We start from the raw sequence: 18,446 nt of genomic DNA, 5'->3' as shown, positions 1-18,446 counted from the left end.
TGCCAATGCAGGGGACATGGGTTCAAGCCCTGGTCCGGGAAGATCCCACATGCCAGAGAGCAACTAAGCTGGATGTCACAACTACTGAAGTCCAGGCACCTAGAGCCCGTGCTCTGCAACAAGAGAAGCCACAATGAGAAGCATGTGCACCTCAACTAGAGGAAGCCTGCGTGCAGCAACAAAGGCCAAACACAGCCAAAAATAAATAAATACATACATACATACATTTATTTTTAAAAAGTGCATGTATTTAAAAAAACCCCAAAAAGGTCCTACTGTAGAGCACAGGGAACTATATTCTATATCCTGTGATAAACCGTAATGGAAAAGAATATGGAAAAGAATGTACATAAATGTGTAACTGAGTCACTTTCCTGTACAGCAGTAATTAACACAACACTGTAATTCAAGTGTATGTCAATAAAAAATAAAATTTAAAAAAATTGCCAGAAAAATAGTCACATAAGGGGAACTTCCCTAGTGGTCCAGTGGTTAAGACTTTGCCTTCCAATGGAGGGGGTGAGGGTTCAATCCCTGGTCAGGGAGCTAAGATCCCACATGCCTTGAGGCCAGAAAAACAAAATATAAAACAGAAGCAATACTGTAACAAATGCAATAAACACTTTAAAAATGGTTGACATCAGAAAAAATCTTTAAAGAAAAAATTCACATAAATCAGAAACAAATGAAAGATAATAAAGTCCATACATTAAAAAAAAAAAAAAGAGCATGTGTTCGGGTCACATTGCAACTTCCCACTTACTTATAGCTGTGTAATTCTGGGCAACTCACATAATGTCTCCTCAGACTGTTCATCTATAAAATGGGGATGGTAAGAGTTCCCTACCTCAGAGCGTTGCTGTAATCCATAAACACGGTTAAGTGCCTTGGTAAATGTTTGAGGCTCTCTGGTTATTATGAATTAAAATATGTCAATGGCTTCTGGCCGTGTGATTTATAATAGTTTGATGTTTAACCAAATGGTAAAACTATTCCATTTATTATTCCCATCTCTTTTTAACCCTTAGCCTGCTTTGTTGTTTATGTTTTCTCCCACCACAGAGTGCTAGTTCCAGGAGAGTAAAGGCTTTATTTTGTTCACTGCTGAAAGCAACAGCACCCAGAAAAGTACTGTACATATGAAGCCCTCAGTAAACACTAGCTGAATGAATGGTGCAAAGTGTTACAAGGAAAAGTACACCAAAACTTTCATTATAATAAAAAAGTATAGATAAAAAAATCTTTCTCTAATGGCTTCCAGTCAAGTAACTGAAAACACCATATGCTATAATAAAAACATAAGTAATTTATTAAAAGTTGAAGGCAAAAACATAATTTTAAAAGATTTAGACCTATGTTAGGCGTGATAGAGTATGGATGCTTTCTTGAAATTCACAATCAGATCCAAGAGTATCACTTTCAGACTGTTCTAGTAGACTGAGTTTACTTTTAGTTGTCTTTGATGAAACAGGCACTATTCTACTCTCTTTCTTAACAGAAATGTGTTTTTTCGAAGACTCACTTTTAATTGGTTTATTAACCAAAGAATTATTTTGCCCAATTCCTTTGCTTTTCTGCTTTACAGGTGAGTCAGAGCAGGAATGCAGGTCCTTCCCAGGTTGTTTCTTAGCAGAGTATTTTTTGGTATATTCACCTGCTTTGCTCATTTTCTCTGAAGAAGACCTGCTATTTCTAGATAATTCCTCTTCTTTTCTTTGACTTCCAGTTCCAGAAATGACGTCTGCTGAAGGAGAACATGTTCTAGCAATGAAATATTCAAAAGACTCCTGCCACTGCTCTGTGACTGGGACCCCCAGGTTGTCTTTGGAAGTTTCTAAGGCCTCCTGAGTAGACGCTGGGACACGGAAGGAGTCGAGAGGCAAAGGAATCCTAGCATCACCTGTAATTTTCAGAAAGTGGAGGGGAAGACAAAAGACAAAAATTCAGTGATGAACAAAGCCAACCATTAAAAAGTAGAGTTCAAAACTTCAATGTTACTCTGTAATCTTATTATTAACACAGTCAATTGATTAATCAGAAGATTTCAGAGCCAGTATTTTTTGTAATTATATCTACCCAAGTGATTCTCAGCTTAACCTAGCTATATCCAAGGCTATGTCCGCTACGTTTTCCGACTTTGGTGATTGGGGTAGTTATTACCCATTTCCTTTCCCTCACTAAAAATAAAACCCTATTCTGTAAGATAATTAATTTCTTTTCTATCCTCCAGGCACATGTAAACCGTATACAGTTTGTGACCAGACTGTGTTCTCAAGCTGTCAGTTCCCAAGACCACTCTGAGATTGGTTGATGGGGGCTCCAAGTAAGGCTAGAGGAAAAGCTGACAGGTTTTCCCCTCCCATTCCCATAACCAGGTGATTCACTCTAATATGTTACCTATTAGCTATGTCTGGATTACTTATTTTAAAAATTATATCAGTATGTGTACCTTCATTAGTGTTCCTTCATTGTAAGCTGACTGCATACAAATAGAAACGTAGATAAAATATGAACAGAATAGACATTTATACAATTTAAAATCTGGAATATTTTCTCTAATGTCTTCTTTCTTCATTAAGGATAGTTTGCTTTAACTCATAAATTTTCTAAAGAACTTCCAGTCTCCTTATTTACAAAAGTACAGTATCATGAAATGGGCACACATTTACTAATCTCAGATTTGGAAAGGATTCCAGAGTCTTCTAGCTCCCGAGCATGTGAACTATTAGAGACTGATCATTATTGTTTTCTCCCTGACTTGGTCATTTCCTTTTTGCTAATCACTCTTAGAATCATTAAGTGCTGTTCTGTCCATTTACTTGGATATTTTGCATTTGTTATGGGGCACCCTGTTTTGATTCTGATTTTCCTTCTTCAAGTGCCTTCTTTTCTTCTTTAGGTGGACTACTAACAGTAGAATTCATCTGGGGACGACCTAGTAAATGAAAATCTGACTGATCTATACCAGCCATTGTGGCCAACTGCCCAAGCCTAGACGAGAGGAGGAAAGGAGAAAAGACAAAGGTTATTATAATCACAGAAGAGCAGTTTAGATTTCCCCAGACCTACAATCATGAAATACTTCTAAAATCTTTTTTTTTTTTTTTGCGGTACGCGGGCCTCTTACTCCTGTGGCCTCTCCCGTTGTGGAGCGCAGGCTCAGCGGCCATGGCTCACGGGCCCAGCTGCTCTGCGCCATGCGGGATCCTCCCAGACCGTGGCATGAACCCGTATCCCCTGCATCAGCAGGCGGACTCTCAACCACTCCGCCACCAGGGAAGCCCTACTTCTAAAATCTTAAAAGCCAACATCCTACTCCAGACTACAAGCCTCTCTCTCCCCCAAATCCTCAGCCCTTTCCAGATTCATCCTCTAGGAGACATCCCACTGTCTCACTAGCAGCTTCAATATGTACCATGCACCCTGTGCACTGCCTGTCACACCTCCATTCCCACACTTCTTTACCACCTTTCCTCCAGTTTCCAAGAATGTGTTTGTTCCTTCCTTCCCAACACCAACACCAATTCATTCACTGACAAAACACCACTCCATCAACTATCAATCTCCACTTCCCTCTTTCAGCAAAATTGCTCCCGGTTGAGAACCACTGACCTATATCTCCCCTGCAGATTAATAATCATTTTTATGTCTAAGGCAAAGATAACTTTAATTCAAACTTATCAAACAAGCAAAATAAGTGAAAGATAGGAAAATTCTTATGCATTCCCGAATATTTTCAATGAAAACTGCCTTTAATTTAGTTTTACAAAACAACTATACCTACTAATTACTCTGTCTACAGGTTACTCTTTTATAATGGGCTCCCCACTCTACCAAAGCAGGCTTCCCTATTTGCATTTCTTAAAAAATTTAATTCCTCATTTTAAAACGTCAACTATATTACCTATAATAACACTAAATTTGGCTAAATATAGCCACGTAAGTGATGAAAATTGCTCCAGTTCCTCAGCAAACTACCATTATAGTCGCAAAGAGAAGAATGCCATGAAGAGAAATGAACTAACCCAGCATCTTTAAGGAGAACCAGGAAAGCATGGAACTTCTGAAAAGAATTCTCAGTGCTGCCCAAAACACCTTCATCATCCAGGATCATGCTTGTCAATGAGTGGGCATGAAGGGCTTCAGACAAAGAGAAAGTTGTGTTTCTTAACTGGGCATTTTCATGTTCCAGCTATACAAGAAGACTGAAAACGTCTGACATGATTTTTTCTCATTGTCATCAAAAGTAGTCTTGCCTTGGGCTTCCCTGGTGGCGCAGTGGTTGCGAGTCCGCCTGCCGATGCAGGGGACACGGGTTCGTGCCCCAGTCCGGGAAGATCCCACATGCTGCGTAGCGGCTGGGCCCGTGAGCCATGGCCGCTGAGCCTGTGCATCCGGAGCCTGTGCTCCGCAACGGGAGAGGCCACAACAGTGAGAGGCTCACATACCGCAAAAAAAACCCCCAAAAAACAAAAAACAAACAAACAAACAAAAAGTAGTCTTGCCTAGTTTCAAGGAACAAAACTAAAACACTCAAAATGTAATTAATTTATAATTAATGTAACCCTCCGCCAGTAAAGACAGAGACCATATCACATAATAACCAAAACCCACAGGCACCCAACAAAGTTTCCTATATAACACTTAGGTGGTATATAAATAAACCAAAGTTACCGTTTTATTAATGATCTTTCACAAAAGATCACATTTCTAACTGGTTCAATTCATAATGGAGCCTCATTCCACATTAGAAAATTACCTGCTTTAAGTTTCCCTTAAATTAGAAAGTGAATTATAGAATCTGATTTGAACAAAACATATTACAACTCTGCTGAATGTTAAGAATTAACTTTAGTGAGCAAAATATCTAATGCTTACGTTTAAAAGTCCTAAACTGTACCCAACCCAATTTATTAACTGTCCAATCACCACTGTTTTCTTTGGCTTCTGGAAAATATTCACCCCGTGCACTCCTCCCCTTCCGCTCATCATCTATGCACTTAAAACCCCTTGTAAGCTCAGCTCTCGTATTTCTCAGAAAGGCCGTTAATGTTCATGATGCCCCTTTCGCCTTACATGAGCAGGTGCTCAACATTTATTGAGTGAGTGTCTGCCAATCCAATGGATGCACTTTCAAAAATTCCTCCCTACACTCACCCTGTGATAAATTATATTTAGATAGAACTTTTTAGATTATGCCCTGCTTTCATGCACATTACCTAATGTAATTCTCATAGTATATATTTTTATCTTTCATTGCATTCTTAGAAGTTTTCCGATATCTTAAATTTATTTAAATGATTCACTTTCCTAATTCACTGCCAGGAGAGTCTCATCATGTCTTTTATGTTACTGTATATACAATATATGCACAGAAAGTGCCTTTTTGAATCAAAGAATCATGAACAGGAAATAAGCTAATGTCATATAAAAGCACACACACACACACACACACACACATATACACAAAACCAGATTTTCACATCTTTAAAAACATGCTTTCTGGAATATAGATCATATGATCACTAAATACCAGTAAATGCAAAAGTCCATATGATACAACCAATTTGCAACATATTACAGTTTTAAAGCTTACAAAATATGTGTATATGGCTTAAAATCAAATCAAAATAAAACCAAAACACTCTCAAAAGCAGATGAAACGTGTTTACCTCACTGACTCGTCTATCAGCCTTCAGTCTTATTACTCTTTCCTCCTTTAACTGCTTTAGGCACTCCTCCAGGGTTTCCTAAGCAAACAGTCAATATTATAAGTAATTCATAGTATAATATCCAAAAGCCTTTCCAGCTATTGGTCTCATCAGGGTTTAGGGGCAGAGCCAGAAGTGAACTCAGGTTTTAGTCTGCTACTGGTAATATCATACCATGCCAGTGAAATGAATGATCAAAATCTATCAAATTGGCAAAGATTTATTTAAATTCCACTCTTTCCAACATAAATCTGTGGCAGCCCACCATAAAAGGCATATGCATATAACATAGTAAGTCAGAAATAAGAAGTTACGACCAAGAAAGAAAAATTCTATTTTTATTTGTGGGTCTCTTTATAGCAGGAAGTCCTATTAACGAACCTGCTTAGCATACCTGAATTGCATAATTGCAGATTCAAAAGCATGTTTTAAAAAAGTAATCACTTTTAAAGCAATTTACAGTCAAGCACTGTTCCTGGAGTTCCCTGGGTATTAAATAATCGAATCATCAAAACCCTAAGAGGGGGCTTCCCTACTGGCACAGTGGTTAAGAATCTGCCTGCCAGTGCAGGGGACACGGGTTCGAGCCCTAGTCCAGGAAGAACCCACATGCCGCAGAGCAACTAAGCCTGTGTGTCACGACTACTGAGCCTACGCTCTAGAACCCACGTGCCACAACTACTGAAGCCTGCGCGCCTAGAGCCTGTGCTCCGCAATAAGAGAAGCCACCGCACCGCAACGAAGAGTAGCCCCCCGCTCGACGCAACTGGAGAAAGCCCGCGAGCAGCAACGAAGACCCAATGCAGCCAAAAATAAATTTATAAAACAAAAAACCCTATGAGGAAAGAACGATCACTAACTCCATGTTATTTTACAGATGAGAGACACAGAGGCAGAGAAGTCGAGTAAGCAGAGCAGCACAGCCAAGGTCACACCACGAAGTAGCAGAGCCACACGGTGGACTCAGGAAGCTGGCTGCCATTCCTGCTCATGGAGGTGGTAGTCTTCCCTTCACCAAGGTCACTGAAATAAAACGAACACTGATTAACTATCTTAGGAGTTTTAGGAACGAAGACACTTCGGTCCTTGAAGTGGGGACACTGCTTGCAATAGGCAGAATTCTGACAGAGCCCCCAAGATTACCACTTACTGAAGTACACAAACCTTCCACTTATCCAATCAAACTCTAAATGTAGGTGCTGTAGTGAAGGGATTTTGCACATGGAATTAAGGTTCAAAATCAGTTGATCTTTTAAGATAGGGAGATTATTTTAGGTGGATGTGGCCTACTCAGGCACCCCATGAAAAGGACCTGAACTCTTCCTGAATTGAAGTACAAAAGGGACAAGAGGGAGACTCTCCATTGCTGGCTCTGAAGAAGTCCAATGCTGCGGCAGGGAAGGCAAGCGAGAGGCCTCTAGGAGCTGAAACTCTCCCCCGACTGACAGCCAGCAAGGAAATGGGGACCTCTGTCCTGCAACTGCAGAATCTGAATTATGCCAACAAGCCAGAAGAAGCCTGTAGGCATTCTTTCCCAGAGCCTCTGGACGCTAACACAGCCAGACTGACATCTTGATTTCAGCTCTGTGGCCCACACAAACTATGGTGAACATCCAACGTTTGGGGCTCAATATCTTACACTTAAATTTCACGTGCTTTAACACTCTCAGGAGGGAACCCACATGTTCCCATGTGTATCTGAGCAGGAAGCCCAGTCACACTGTGCCTGGACTTCTGACCTACAGAACTCTGAGCTAGTCAAATAGGTATTGTTTTCAGTCAGTAAGAGTGTAGTAAAAGAATTAATATTCTAGTCAACCTCCAGGTTCGTGAACAAAATAAATGATTGCCATTGTTTTAAGCCACTGTTTTGGGGTGGTTTCTTATGCAGTGATAAACAATCATAATACCTATACTTATGAAAACAGTAAGGTATATTTATACATGTTAACTGCTTTGAACAATCACTTAAAGAATGAGGAACTCTATTACCTGCCATCATTGGGAGAGGAGCTGGTGTCACTTTCTGGAGAGTAGCTTTTGGTACCTAACAACAATCCTACATCAGGAGTTTACCCTAAGGAAATCAAAGATGTGGGCAAAGATTTATCTACCAACATGATGTCATAAGATTGTTTATAACCAAACCCTAGAAGAAAGCTAAGAGCCTCCGAATTGGGACTGGTTTAAATAAAAACAGCTCATCGTCTGAAGGAATGCGCTATGAAGCCACTAAGAATGACAAGAGGTCTCAACCAGAGTTCATGAATGGGCTTCAGGAGTGCTACATTCAAAATGTACCTGTGCGTTTTTCCTGGGAGATGATGCATAAGCTTAGTCAAATTCTCTGATGTAGAAGAGTAGTTAGTGACATGGCAAAATATTTCTGATACTTTTTTAAGACAAAAGAGCAGATTAGGGGTGTGTACATGCAGAGGTGGCTTTTATTTCCTTCAAGAAGTTGTTCATTGTTTTCAAACATTTGCTCAATGAACATATATTTTTATATTCCGAACATGTTTAAAAAATTGAGAGTCTAAGAACTTCAAATTCTTTAATGTTTCATTACTAAAGCCAGTCAAGTTTTCAATGGGGAAAAAGGGGAAAAAATTGCAAAATTCCTCTACTTTTAATATAATGGTTTAATCAATCTTCTAAAACTGATTTCAAAGAAATTCTAAACAAATAAACAAAAAAACAAAAACCCTCAGCACGGTCAGAGGAAAGTAGACTAAAATTCCTGACTGGTTCTAAATAGCACATCAAAGTGCAATTACATGCAACAGTTTCTCCCTCTAATGGAGGGAATTAGAACACAGTGTTAAATTTTTGTGAAAAAGTGTACCCTCCTCCTACAAAGTATTCAGAATTCATGTCCCTTACATGGAAATATGGAACCAAAAAAGTTAGAAAGTAAAATTGCTTGATATTCTATTACTTAAGTAAGACTAATGATAAGGCTTTGGAAGAATTTTCCTTCCTGCCGTCTGCTCTCCCTTCCTCCCTTCTGTACACCGGCTAGGGTGATTTTTCTGGGACAAAGCTCCCATCATATTGGATATCAAATTTTATGTTCAACTTTTCTCCATTTAACATTGAAATCAATCATTTCTCATATAATCAGGGGATTCATAACCTTGATTTTTTTGTGTGGGCTACAAAATATTCCACTGAGTGGGTTTACTGGTTAACCATTTTACACATTTAAATTCTTTCCAACTTTTCAATATTATCAGACAAAATAACCGTTTTTATGCATGAAGGCTTTTTTCCATATTGAGAATAACATTCTTACAATAAATCCATAAAAATGAGTTTGAGATCAAAGCAAATGAACATTTTTAAGGCTCTGAGGTATCTATCTCCAGACTTCTTTCCAAAAGATTTCTGAGATTTTACACTGCCATCAGCGATGTATCACTTGGTATATAACCTCTACTATAACTGTTGGCTTACTTCCTCACTTAGAGTGCAAGTTATTTGAAGATAGGGGGTGTATTTTATTAAGTGTTTATCCCCAGCACCTGTGCCTAGCACAACGTAGACGGTCAATAAATAATTGCTTAATAAGGAAAATCCCTGCCACACACGTACATATAAGATGTATGTGTGTGAAAGACAGACTGTGTGTTTTTCTCTAACTGGATAGATGAAAACTTGTCATCTTCTTTAATGTGCAATTTTTTTTTTTTTTTTTTTTTATAAATTTATTTATTTATTTTTGGCTGCATTGGGTCTTCGTTGCTGCGTGCGGGCTTTCACTAGTTGCAGCGAGCGGGGGCTACTTTTCATTGCAGTGCATGGGCTTCTCATTGAGGTGGCTTCTCTTGTTGCGGAGCATGGGCTCTAGGTGCACGGGCTTCAGTAGTTGCAGCATGCAGGCTCAGTAGTTGTGGCAGGTGGGCTCTAGAGCGCAGGATCAGTAGTTGTGGCACACAGGCTTAGTTGCTCCACAGCATGTGGGATCTTCCTGGATCAGGGCTCGAACCCATGTCCCCTGCATTAGCAGGCAGATTCCTAACCACTGCACCACCAGGGAAGTCCCAATGTGCAATTTTTTTGCTTATATTTTAGATTATATTGTAAATATTCAGATTCTCTGAGGCAAATGGGCCTGGCACTACCCATTAGCTATATAACCTTGGACAAGTTCTATAACTCTAGGCCTCAACTTCCTCATCTATAAAATGGAGATAAGCTCCCATATTACAGAGCTCTTGTGAGAATTACATGAGTTAAAACACATATAAAATTAGAAGAGTGCTTGGTACATAGAATATGTGCAATTAATGCTGAATGAATGAACATGCAAATGCAAACAGTAGTGAAGGGCTTAAAATGGAACGGTCTCATCCCACTCCCACATCCAGCACTCAAGAAGCGACCGATTCTTTACGCAGTTTTTAATTGTAAAATACGATATGTGTACTGAGAAGTGCACAGAACAAAACTGTCAATGTGACAAATAAAAAGAGCTTACATAAGCACTACTCGAATCTGAAAGTATTGATACTTGTCAGCATCGCAAAAACCCCCCATATCCTTTTCTCATCACAAGCTCCTTCCCTCTTCCCGGTTAAACACCAACCTCACTTCTTGACAGTCATTTCCTTTAACCTGCATGCATCCCTAACAAAAGAGTTTAGTTGTGTCAACATCTAACTTTATGTACAGGATCATAGTATATGAAGTCTTTTCTATCTTATTTCTTTCTCTCAACATTGGTTTCAAAAATTCATCCACATTGCTGCCTGTAGCTCTAGTTCATTCAACTTTATTGCTGGATAGTTTTCCCACTGTACAAATACACATCATTTATTTAATTTTTGACTCTTAAGGACATTTGGTTTGTTTTCAGTTTGTGCTAATGCACATCATGGACAGGAATCCTGCTGTACCGGTTATTCTGGTGCATTTACACAGGGCGGGGGTGAGGGCTGCTGGCTCACAGGCTATTTATATACCTTCAGTGGATGGTGAGTGCTAAATGCTTTCCAAAGTAGTTGTGTCGATTTGTACTCCAGTGTAAGCAGGGTAGAAGATTCCCATAGTACTCCAGGTCTACAATACCTGATACTACCAGACTTTTTATTTATGTATTTGTCAATCTGATTGACATGTAGTTTCCTTGGTTTTGACTCACTTGTCTCTTATTACTTAATGAAGTCGTACGCTTTTCTGTGTTTACTGACTGTTTGGATTTCCTTTTTTATGAGGTTTACATCAACTATTGTTATTTTTTATTATTTTATTATTATTATTTACTTTTGGCTGTATTGGGTCTTCGTTGCTGCGTGCAGGTTTTCTCTAGTTGCGGCGAGTGGGGGCTACTCTTCATTGCAGTGGCTTCTCTTGTTATGAAGCACAGGATCTAGGCGTGCAGGCTTCAGTAGTTGTGGCACGTGGACTCAGTAGTTGTGGTCGCAGGCTCTAGAGCACAGGCTCTGTAGTTGTGGCGCACAGGCTTCGCTGCTCCGCGGCATGTGGGATCTTCCCGGACCAGGGCTTGAACCCGTGTCCCCTGCCTTGGCAAGCAGTTTCTTAACCACTGCGCCATCAGGGAGGTCCAACTATTGTTATTTTGAATTCTTCTCCATTTCCAAGTAATACTCTTCCATGATTATTTTCTCACTAAATTGGAGGCATTATCTGTTCATTTTCTAACTTACTAATAAGTAAGGGTTTAGTTCCTTTACACTCTTTCCTATGTCCACACTGCTCAGTAAAGTTATGTCATCATGAGTTATTCCACTGCTCATGATCTCTTTGACTTGTAGTGATATACTTAAAAACCTACATTGTTGATCAACTAGAAACACTCTCAACGTCACGCTTTGTAAAATGAGGACATTCATACCATCTTCTCTTTTTTCTACCTCCTGTCTACCTTCCAAACCTAGCTTTTACGTTGTCAAAGTTGAAATTTATATTCTGTTCTATGTGCAGTTAAGTCTTCTGTTATTTGAGAGTCAGTACGGAGTAAGGTTTAAGAGAACAGGCAGACAGCCTAAACTCAAAGCCTCGATCCAACCTTAAATTAGGTACAGCCTGGGCAAGCTCCTTCCTTGTCTCAGCTTCCTGTTCTCAAAAGTGGGAATGATATTAGCACCAACCTCATAAGGCTATTCAGAGGATTAAATGAGTTAATATATGCAAAAGCACTTAGAGTCTAATATATACTAAATACATACTAGTACACAATACATTTCAGTCCATACCAAGTTAATACTAATACATACTAAGTATAGTTTACGTTAGTTATTTGTGATTACATGCAAGTTGACAATAAAAGCTGCAAACCAAGACAGCATTGCCATTATTACAATGAAATTAATATTGCCCACCCCAGATGTACTGTGTCTCTGTGTATAGACTACACCTCGTTCCATACTGTGCCAGTGTCACTGCCCTTGTGCAGGGTGACCACATACCCCAAGCCGCCTTGGGCTGTTCCACTTTATACCTGTTGTCCTGATGTTACAGCATTAGAGTCCCTCCTTACACTACTGAAGTGTAAGGAGTTTGGACAAGTTCTGGTTTGGACAACAAACTAGATAGGTGGTCATTACCCCTGAGTGTCACTGAGAAGGGGGACATCTACAGTGTCAAGTTGAAGTGGATTCTTCCCTTCCTCACCAATAGTAGGTTAAAAATCAACCATAGTTTAGTGTGCTTCAGGTTTATGTCCGTATAGCCTTTTCTCCTCTGGAGTTCAAGTTCCTTCTCCTCTTCCTCTCCCTCCTCCCTTCCAACAGTGCCAATACCTAGTAAGTACAATATGCCTCAAGGTGTTTCTAAGCTCTCAATCACACAATCAATAGAAGCCTCTCCACTCTAGACTAGCTGCAATCTGCACTGAATCCCCTATTACCTTCCTTCTTGGTTTATTGCCTCATTTTGCTGGATTATTTCTATAAATAGCTTAAGGTGTAGCACAGGAGGTCAATTTTTCAAATTTCTTTCTGTACAAAATATCTTCTTCAGCCTCCACTTATGACTCATAGTTTGGCTGGATACAAACCCCTAGGGTGAAAATTATGTGCCTGAAAAACTTTGGAGGTATCTTTCTAATGCCTTCCAGGATCCATGGTGCTGATGATAAGTATGATAAAGTCAGATTTTAACCTTTTTATTAGGTGACCAGTAGTTTTCTCTCTGGAATGGATGTATCCTCTCAGTATTTTATTCTATTTTAATTTATTTTTTCAGTATTTTAAAGTTTCACAATGAAGGGTGCCTAGGTATGAGGCTATTCTTGCTCGTCTTGCATAACTATTTTCAATCTGAGGCCTGATGTCTACTTTCAGCTGTGGGGAATTTTGTTGCCCTTTGACAGCTTCCCTCCATTTTTTTTCTGGGTCTGGACTTTCTAATAGTAACATGCGGGATCTCCCAGATGCAGGCTCTCTAACATATTTCTATCACATTTTCCATTGTGTCTTTCTTTTTTATATACTGAGAAAGTTTTTAAATTCCTACTGAATTTATTTCAGCAACCATATTTTCATTTCCAGGAGACCTCTCTTGCTTTCTGACCATTCTCCTTTTCATTAATACCCTAGTCTTATTTTATAGTTGCTAGCTCTTTTTAAACCTCTCTCAGGATACTAATTAGGGTTTTTTCTTAAATTATTCTGTTCCCTAAATTGTCCCTGGTCCTACTAGGATATGTTTGCACTCTTTCCCCCTCTCTCATGTTGTAAGCTTTACTCAACTAACAGGCAAATGACAGTTATTTTCTATTTAAGAATGAGTGCAGAAAGCTCCCTGAAGTCAACGATTGATTGGCTTCTTATGCAGGAAGAAGTGGGGAGTAACTGTAACAGGATCTCCCCCAAACACAATTTTCTAGGGTATAAAAACTCACACAAGCTGCCCCAGTTCTCGCCAGTTTCACTGTTTTCAAAATGAAATCATCTTATTTCAGGAGCGTGAGGGCAGGGCTGGGAGTCCACTCCTCCAAACACAACCCTTCAATGAGCTCCCCTATCTCAGTCACACTTTTAACTAACTCCACCCTCTCTCCTACATGCGCACCTGAGCATGGGGCTACTTTTTCAGGTGGGGCCAGAATCCTCCTCAGTTGCAGGTGGTCCCTGTGCATATTCTAGGTGATGCTTTTCCTCTGTCCTACTGCTTCGGTTTCACACTCTTCCACCTGTCTTCTGTCTTTGAAAACTATGTTGAAATCTCTTCATTGTTGTGGGCTTATATACTGAAACACTTTGATACCATCATTGTAGTGTCTTGTCAAAACAGAGAAGAGCTAAAAGGGTTCTCAGTGCATTCTGAATCTGCTATTCTGTGGTCCCAGTGTTTAAACTTCTTGGACTTCCCCAGTGTCTATTACTGCTTTTAGAAATACAATCTCGTGGTCTATTCGTGAAGGAAATGAATACACCACATCTAAAATAACAAGGAATGCGGGTTAGATGCTCTAGGGTGTTCTCATACTCTGCCATTTACTAATAAACCACTTACATTCTACAAATTGTAGGTGCTCATTTATAAAACGAAAGGGAGTAACTCTACATGAACTATAGATTTCTCCTACTCTAACATTTCATAATTTTCTAAGTTCTTTTCTTAAAATTTCTCTATATTATCATTAATTTTAATTAAAAAATAAAAATCTAACTTTCTCTTTTGAAAATCAAAGAGTAATTCCCGTAGTCTTACAATAATGGGATAATTAGTTCTGAAACCTGTCAGGTGTCATGTTTCAAATGAAGAGAAAGTCATATTAAATAATTTTAAAAAATTAAACATGGACTTTGTAGCACAAAGACAAGGTCCCCCCCAAATGGTGTTCCTTTATTTACTAGAAATGTTCAGCTCTGCATTAAAGTTGAAATAAAATAAATATACTAATTTTGAGGTGCAAAAATTTCTTATAAAAATCAATTTTTCCTTTCTGTCCATACAAACAAAAGTATGGAATGACATTAGAGGTCAGGTTTATTTGGTAATAGAATGTAGCTTCTTGATATTTTTGATTTTAGGAAAGGAGAATATCAACATCAAATCTTTTTTCAACTTTACTTTTATTTAAAATGAGGCCATATTTTCCTCTTATAAAAAGAGAGTTCAACTAGAACTGTCAATTTTCTCATCTTTAAACAAGATCACTGAATCAGCTGACTGTATTCATTCAGAACTCAATTTCCTTATCTTATGATCACTAAGGTTCTCCCTACATCTAATATACTAAGGTTCTAAGGAAAGGAAAATACATTACTAACGACATGTTTTGATTTTTATTTCTTAGAGTTCAAATGTCCACCATTCACCTTGGTCTAAGCTTAAGGAATCATTCAAAGGGATACAATGAAGATGGGAGGAGAAAACAGAACCCTCACACAAGCTGTGCAGTGTTGCAATCAGGCTTCCATTTGAAAAATAATCTTCTCTATAGCTTTAAAGTGATAACTTTGTACCTGCACTGCTTCTTGTTTCAAACGGATTTTCTCTGGCTCTTCCTGAACACGTTCTGAGGAATCATCAGCCTCTTCCACTTCTGAGGAGGAAGGACTCTCTACTGTCACAGTCACAGGAAATTCTGATGGACCTGAGTGTCTGAGGAAGAAGATAAGAGATCACAGAGTTGTTAAACTAAAGTGCAAAGAAAGAAGACAAGATTGTATAAAAGACAACACAAGCCAGATACCAAGTATCCAAATATTAGAGGACATTTAACAAAAGTGATCTGAGGTATCATTCTTTATAAATGTCTCTCACTGCTCCTTAGTCTAAAACAGGCAATGACTAAGTAAAAATACAGGAACTTATTTTTGCTATGTTACTGTACAGACCTCTGTTGTACATGCTTAGCATTAGTAATGGGAATTGTCCATATTATTTTATTAAGTTTCTTTCACAGAAGCCAAGTGAAGATCCAAGGTAAACATTTTTTCTCAGATCAACTTTATACTGCAAATGAAAAATTTATTCTTCACCATCAGACAAAAACAGTCTGGAAGAAAATGTAGTTTTTCAGAGGAAAATACATCAGTAAAGGGACTGATGAATAATCAGAAAGTCAACATATCTAAGCTGTGAATAATAGACATTAGAATTTAAAAAAATAAATCACATACACATACACAACTAAAACTGACCCATCAAAAATTTCATCTTCTCACCACCCTTAAGCCAAAACTAGGGCAACAATTCTCCCATCAAGCTTCACTGCCAATGCAATGTTGTTCAATAGGACATTTCCAAACATTTAAAAACTGACCTGGCCACAACCCCATAAAAGTCTACAGATCATAAAGAAGTGTGCTGGGATTATATAACCACGCAGAAGACAAGTCACTAGGACATCATTTTGACAACAGGCAGCAAACCCTGCAGCAGAGGAAAACCCTAACAGGAGAACGAGGTGCACAGCCCTCTCTCTGGGAACGCAAGGCCAGGACTGACACCCAAGACGCTCTTCTCTCAACCTCAGCAGTGGTGCCTTTCACAGACCAACTATGCAGTCTCCCAAGACCACTGGGAAGGAGAATCTGATACTGACAGTATTAGCTTGCCACGAGGCCATAAGCGAGGGAATGTGTGTGGCCTTGGTGAGAGAGCAGAGGTTTGGGAGATGCTGCTTTATATTGGCTTTCAGATCAGGAATTTGTACATATAGCCCGCAAACAACGTTTCTTGAAAACGTGAACATTCTTGAGTATGACAGCTCCGTGTGAGGGGTCAGAAATGGCAGTCAAGTTCGTTTCACTGTGTAACAGCTGATTTGTGGACTGGAAAACAGGCTTCCTTGTTTACAGACATAGCCACAAGGCTGCCCGTTGTGTGCCAAATCCACACAACTACACAGTTGCATTGGGAGAGCGACCAAACATGTTTTACATGGATTTATTTCAGAGAGGGAAATGCTTCTTGTAAGGCTCTGTCAGTTTAAAAAGCAAGAAGAATGACCATCCACCTTTCCCAATTCAAGCCCTATACATCATAAATATGATAGCTACACACCAGCAACTGATTACATACATCACGAGCTTTGATGAATGGAAAGCCCCTAAAAAGATATCAACAAAACGAAGTTAGATCTTCATGTAAATACATCACCAGTTAAACCCAGTTAATACAACTATTTAGTAGTATGAACAGTATCCATACAGAATTGTGTATAAAAATAAATAAGCTCAAAACAAGGACCTGGAGGGCTCTGCTACGGAGAAAACAGAACAGAATTCAGCCGACTGGCTTGGTAATAACTCTCTGAACTGCTGAGAGGCCCCATCAGCTCCTATGCTCAGGATGGTTGAGATTTCAGTCTCACTTCTTTAAATGGTGATATTAATCGTTCTCTAATTTACCACCCTGTGTGACGAGGATGGACCTGCGATTAAGTGTCTCAGGAAGAAGACAGGAAACCACAGAGCTGTGAAACTCAAGTGCAAACACTGGGGATTCAACACTATAGTTTATGCAACAGCAATTCACATTACCATTTGCAAAAAAGTAGTCGGTTGTCCAGTGGGGATTAGAAACATCCATTTAACATGAGCAACTGAACAGATATTTTACACAGTAACTACTTCAAGTACTATTCAAAATCAATTCTCTTTGTTTTCTTAAGCAATTGTTAATCCCCAATTTCGTGATTACTACCAAGTAAGTCACCTGAAGATCATCTAGAGCCATCTATTTCACTTACCAAGCCTAAAGCTATAATTCAACCATTTTATTTACTGTTCTGTGACAAAAATTACTATGAACAGCTATCCCCTGGATAAGAAATCAGGTAATGCTAGTTTGACTCACTAAATCTGATTTACTGAGTTAATAAGCTAGTTGATTTAGAATAGGTCTAATGCATATTTTTCATCCATTCTGCATTAAACTATTTCCCATGCCTAAAATGTCTTTTTTCCCATTTGTACGTATCCAAATTCCTACTTCTGTGCTGTAGGGCTTCGCTCAACTACACCTGCCTTTAATGAAACTTTTCTCACATGCACAATTGGTGATAATTTTAGTCTCCTCAAGACTCCCACGGAGTTACCTTTGTTGTGACACTTGAGAAACAACTTGAAACTCCCAATTACTTTTAATTTTTCTTCCTTAGAGGGCTCATTAGGCAGAAGCCATGTGTGAGTTACCTTTCTTCCTCTACACAAAGCACCAGAGACCACCCACATATAGAAGTTCCAAAATAAAGAACTCTAAATGACTGAAAAAGACAGGGAATGCAAACAGGTTACCTTTTGCTTTTTGCACTTTCTGCAGGACACAATGGCCGGAAACCAGACACTCCAGGTGGTAGAGGTTCAGGAGGGTAACATTCTTTACCAGCAGAGTGTTTCCTTCCATTACTTACAGGCTTCTTTGCGGCCAAGACTACGTTTGACAAAGCATGAAAAGAAGGAATCAAGATGCACCAAAGGTCTACAGAGCAACTGTCACTCGTGCACACGTCGAAAGGAATCAAAAAGGCACTTGACAATGATGCCAAGCCCAGTAAAAAGAGGATCGTTTTGTACAAAGGTTTTACATAAGCCAGCATTTTTAAAAAATATAAGTTCTCTACAGTAACAAGTTATTTTAACTAAAAGTATTGAGATGTGCAGAAATGCAAAAATAAAGTTTAAAAAAAATCCCAAAGTATGATACATTTTATGTATCATGCAGAAACACTCAAGTTTCCTGAATCTTAGAACACTTTTGGCATTTCTGAATCTCAAGGACACAGAAACACAGATACACCCATGACTTCTGCCA

General features: G+C 39.0%; 1 protein-coding gene across 1 annotated transcript; it reads right to left on the bottom strand.

Moving 5' to 3' along the window:
* Positions 1 to 288: 288 nt before the first annotated feature.
* LOC309811213 (centrosomal protein of 78 kDa-like) lies at positions 289 to 4,114 on the bottom strand (the record flags this gene model as incomplete). The annotated part of the gene is made up of 3 exons (XM_082633801.1): positions 289 to 1,900; positions 2,849 to 2,991; positions 4,026 to 4,114. 3 exons carry the CDS (start codon positions 4,112 to 4,114, stop codon positions 1,353 to 1,355), a joined length of 780 nt encoding a protein of 259 aa, XP_082489927.1. The 3' UTR covers positions 289 to 1,352.
* Positions 4,115 to 18,446: the final 14,332 nt, after the last annotated feature.

The sequence above is a fragment of the Mesoplodon mirus genome (genome assembly GCF_964341445.2).
Source record: "Mesoplodon mirus genome assembly, chromosome: 10".
Taxonomy (NCBI): Eukaryota; Metazoa; Chordata; class Mammalia; order Artiodactyla; family Ziphiidae; genus Mesoplodon; species Mesoplodon mirus.
Note: the sequence above shows the minus strand (reverse complement) of the source record. Positions and strands in the feature narration are given on the sequence as shown.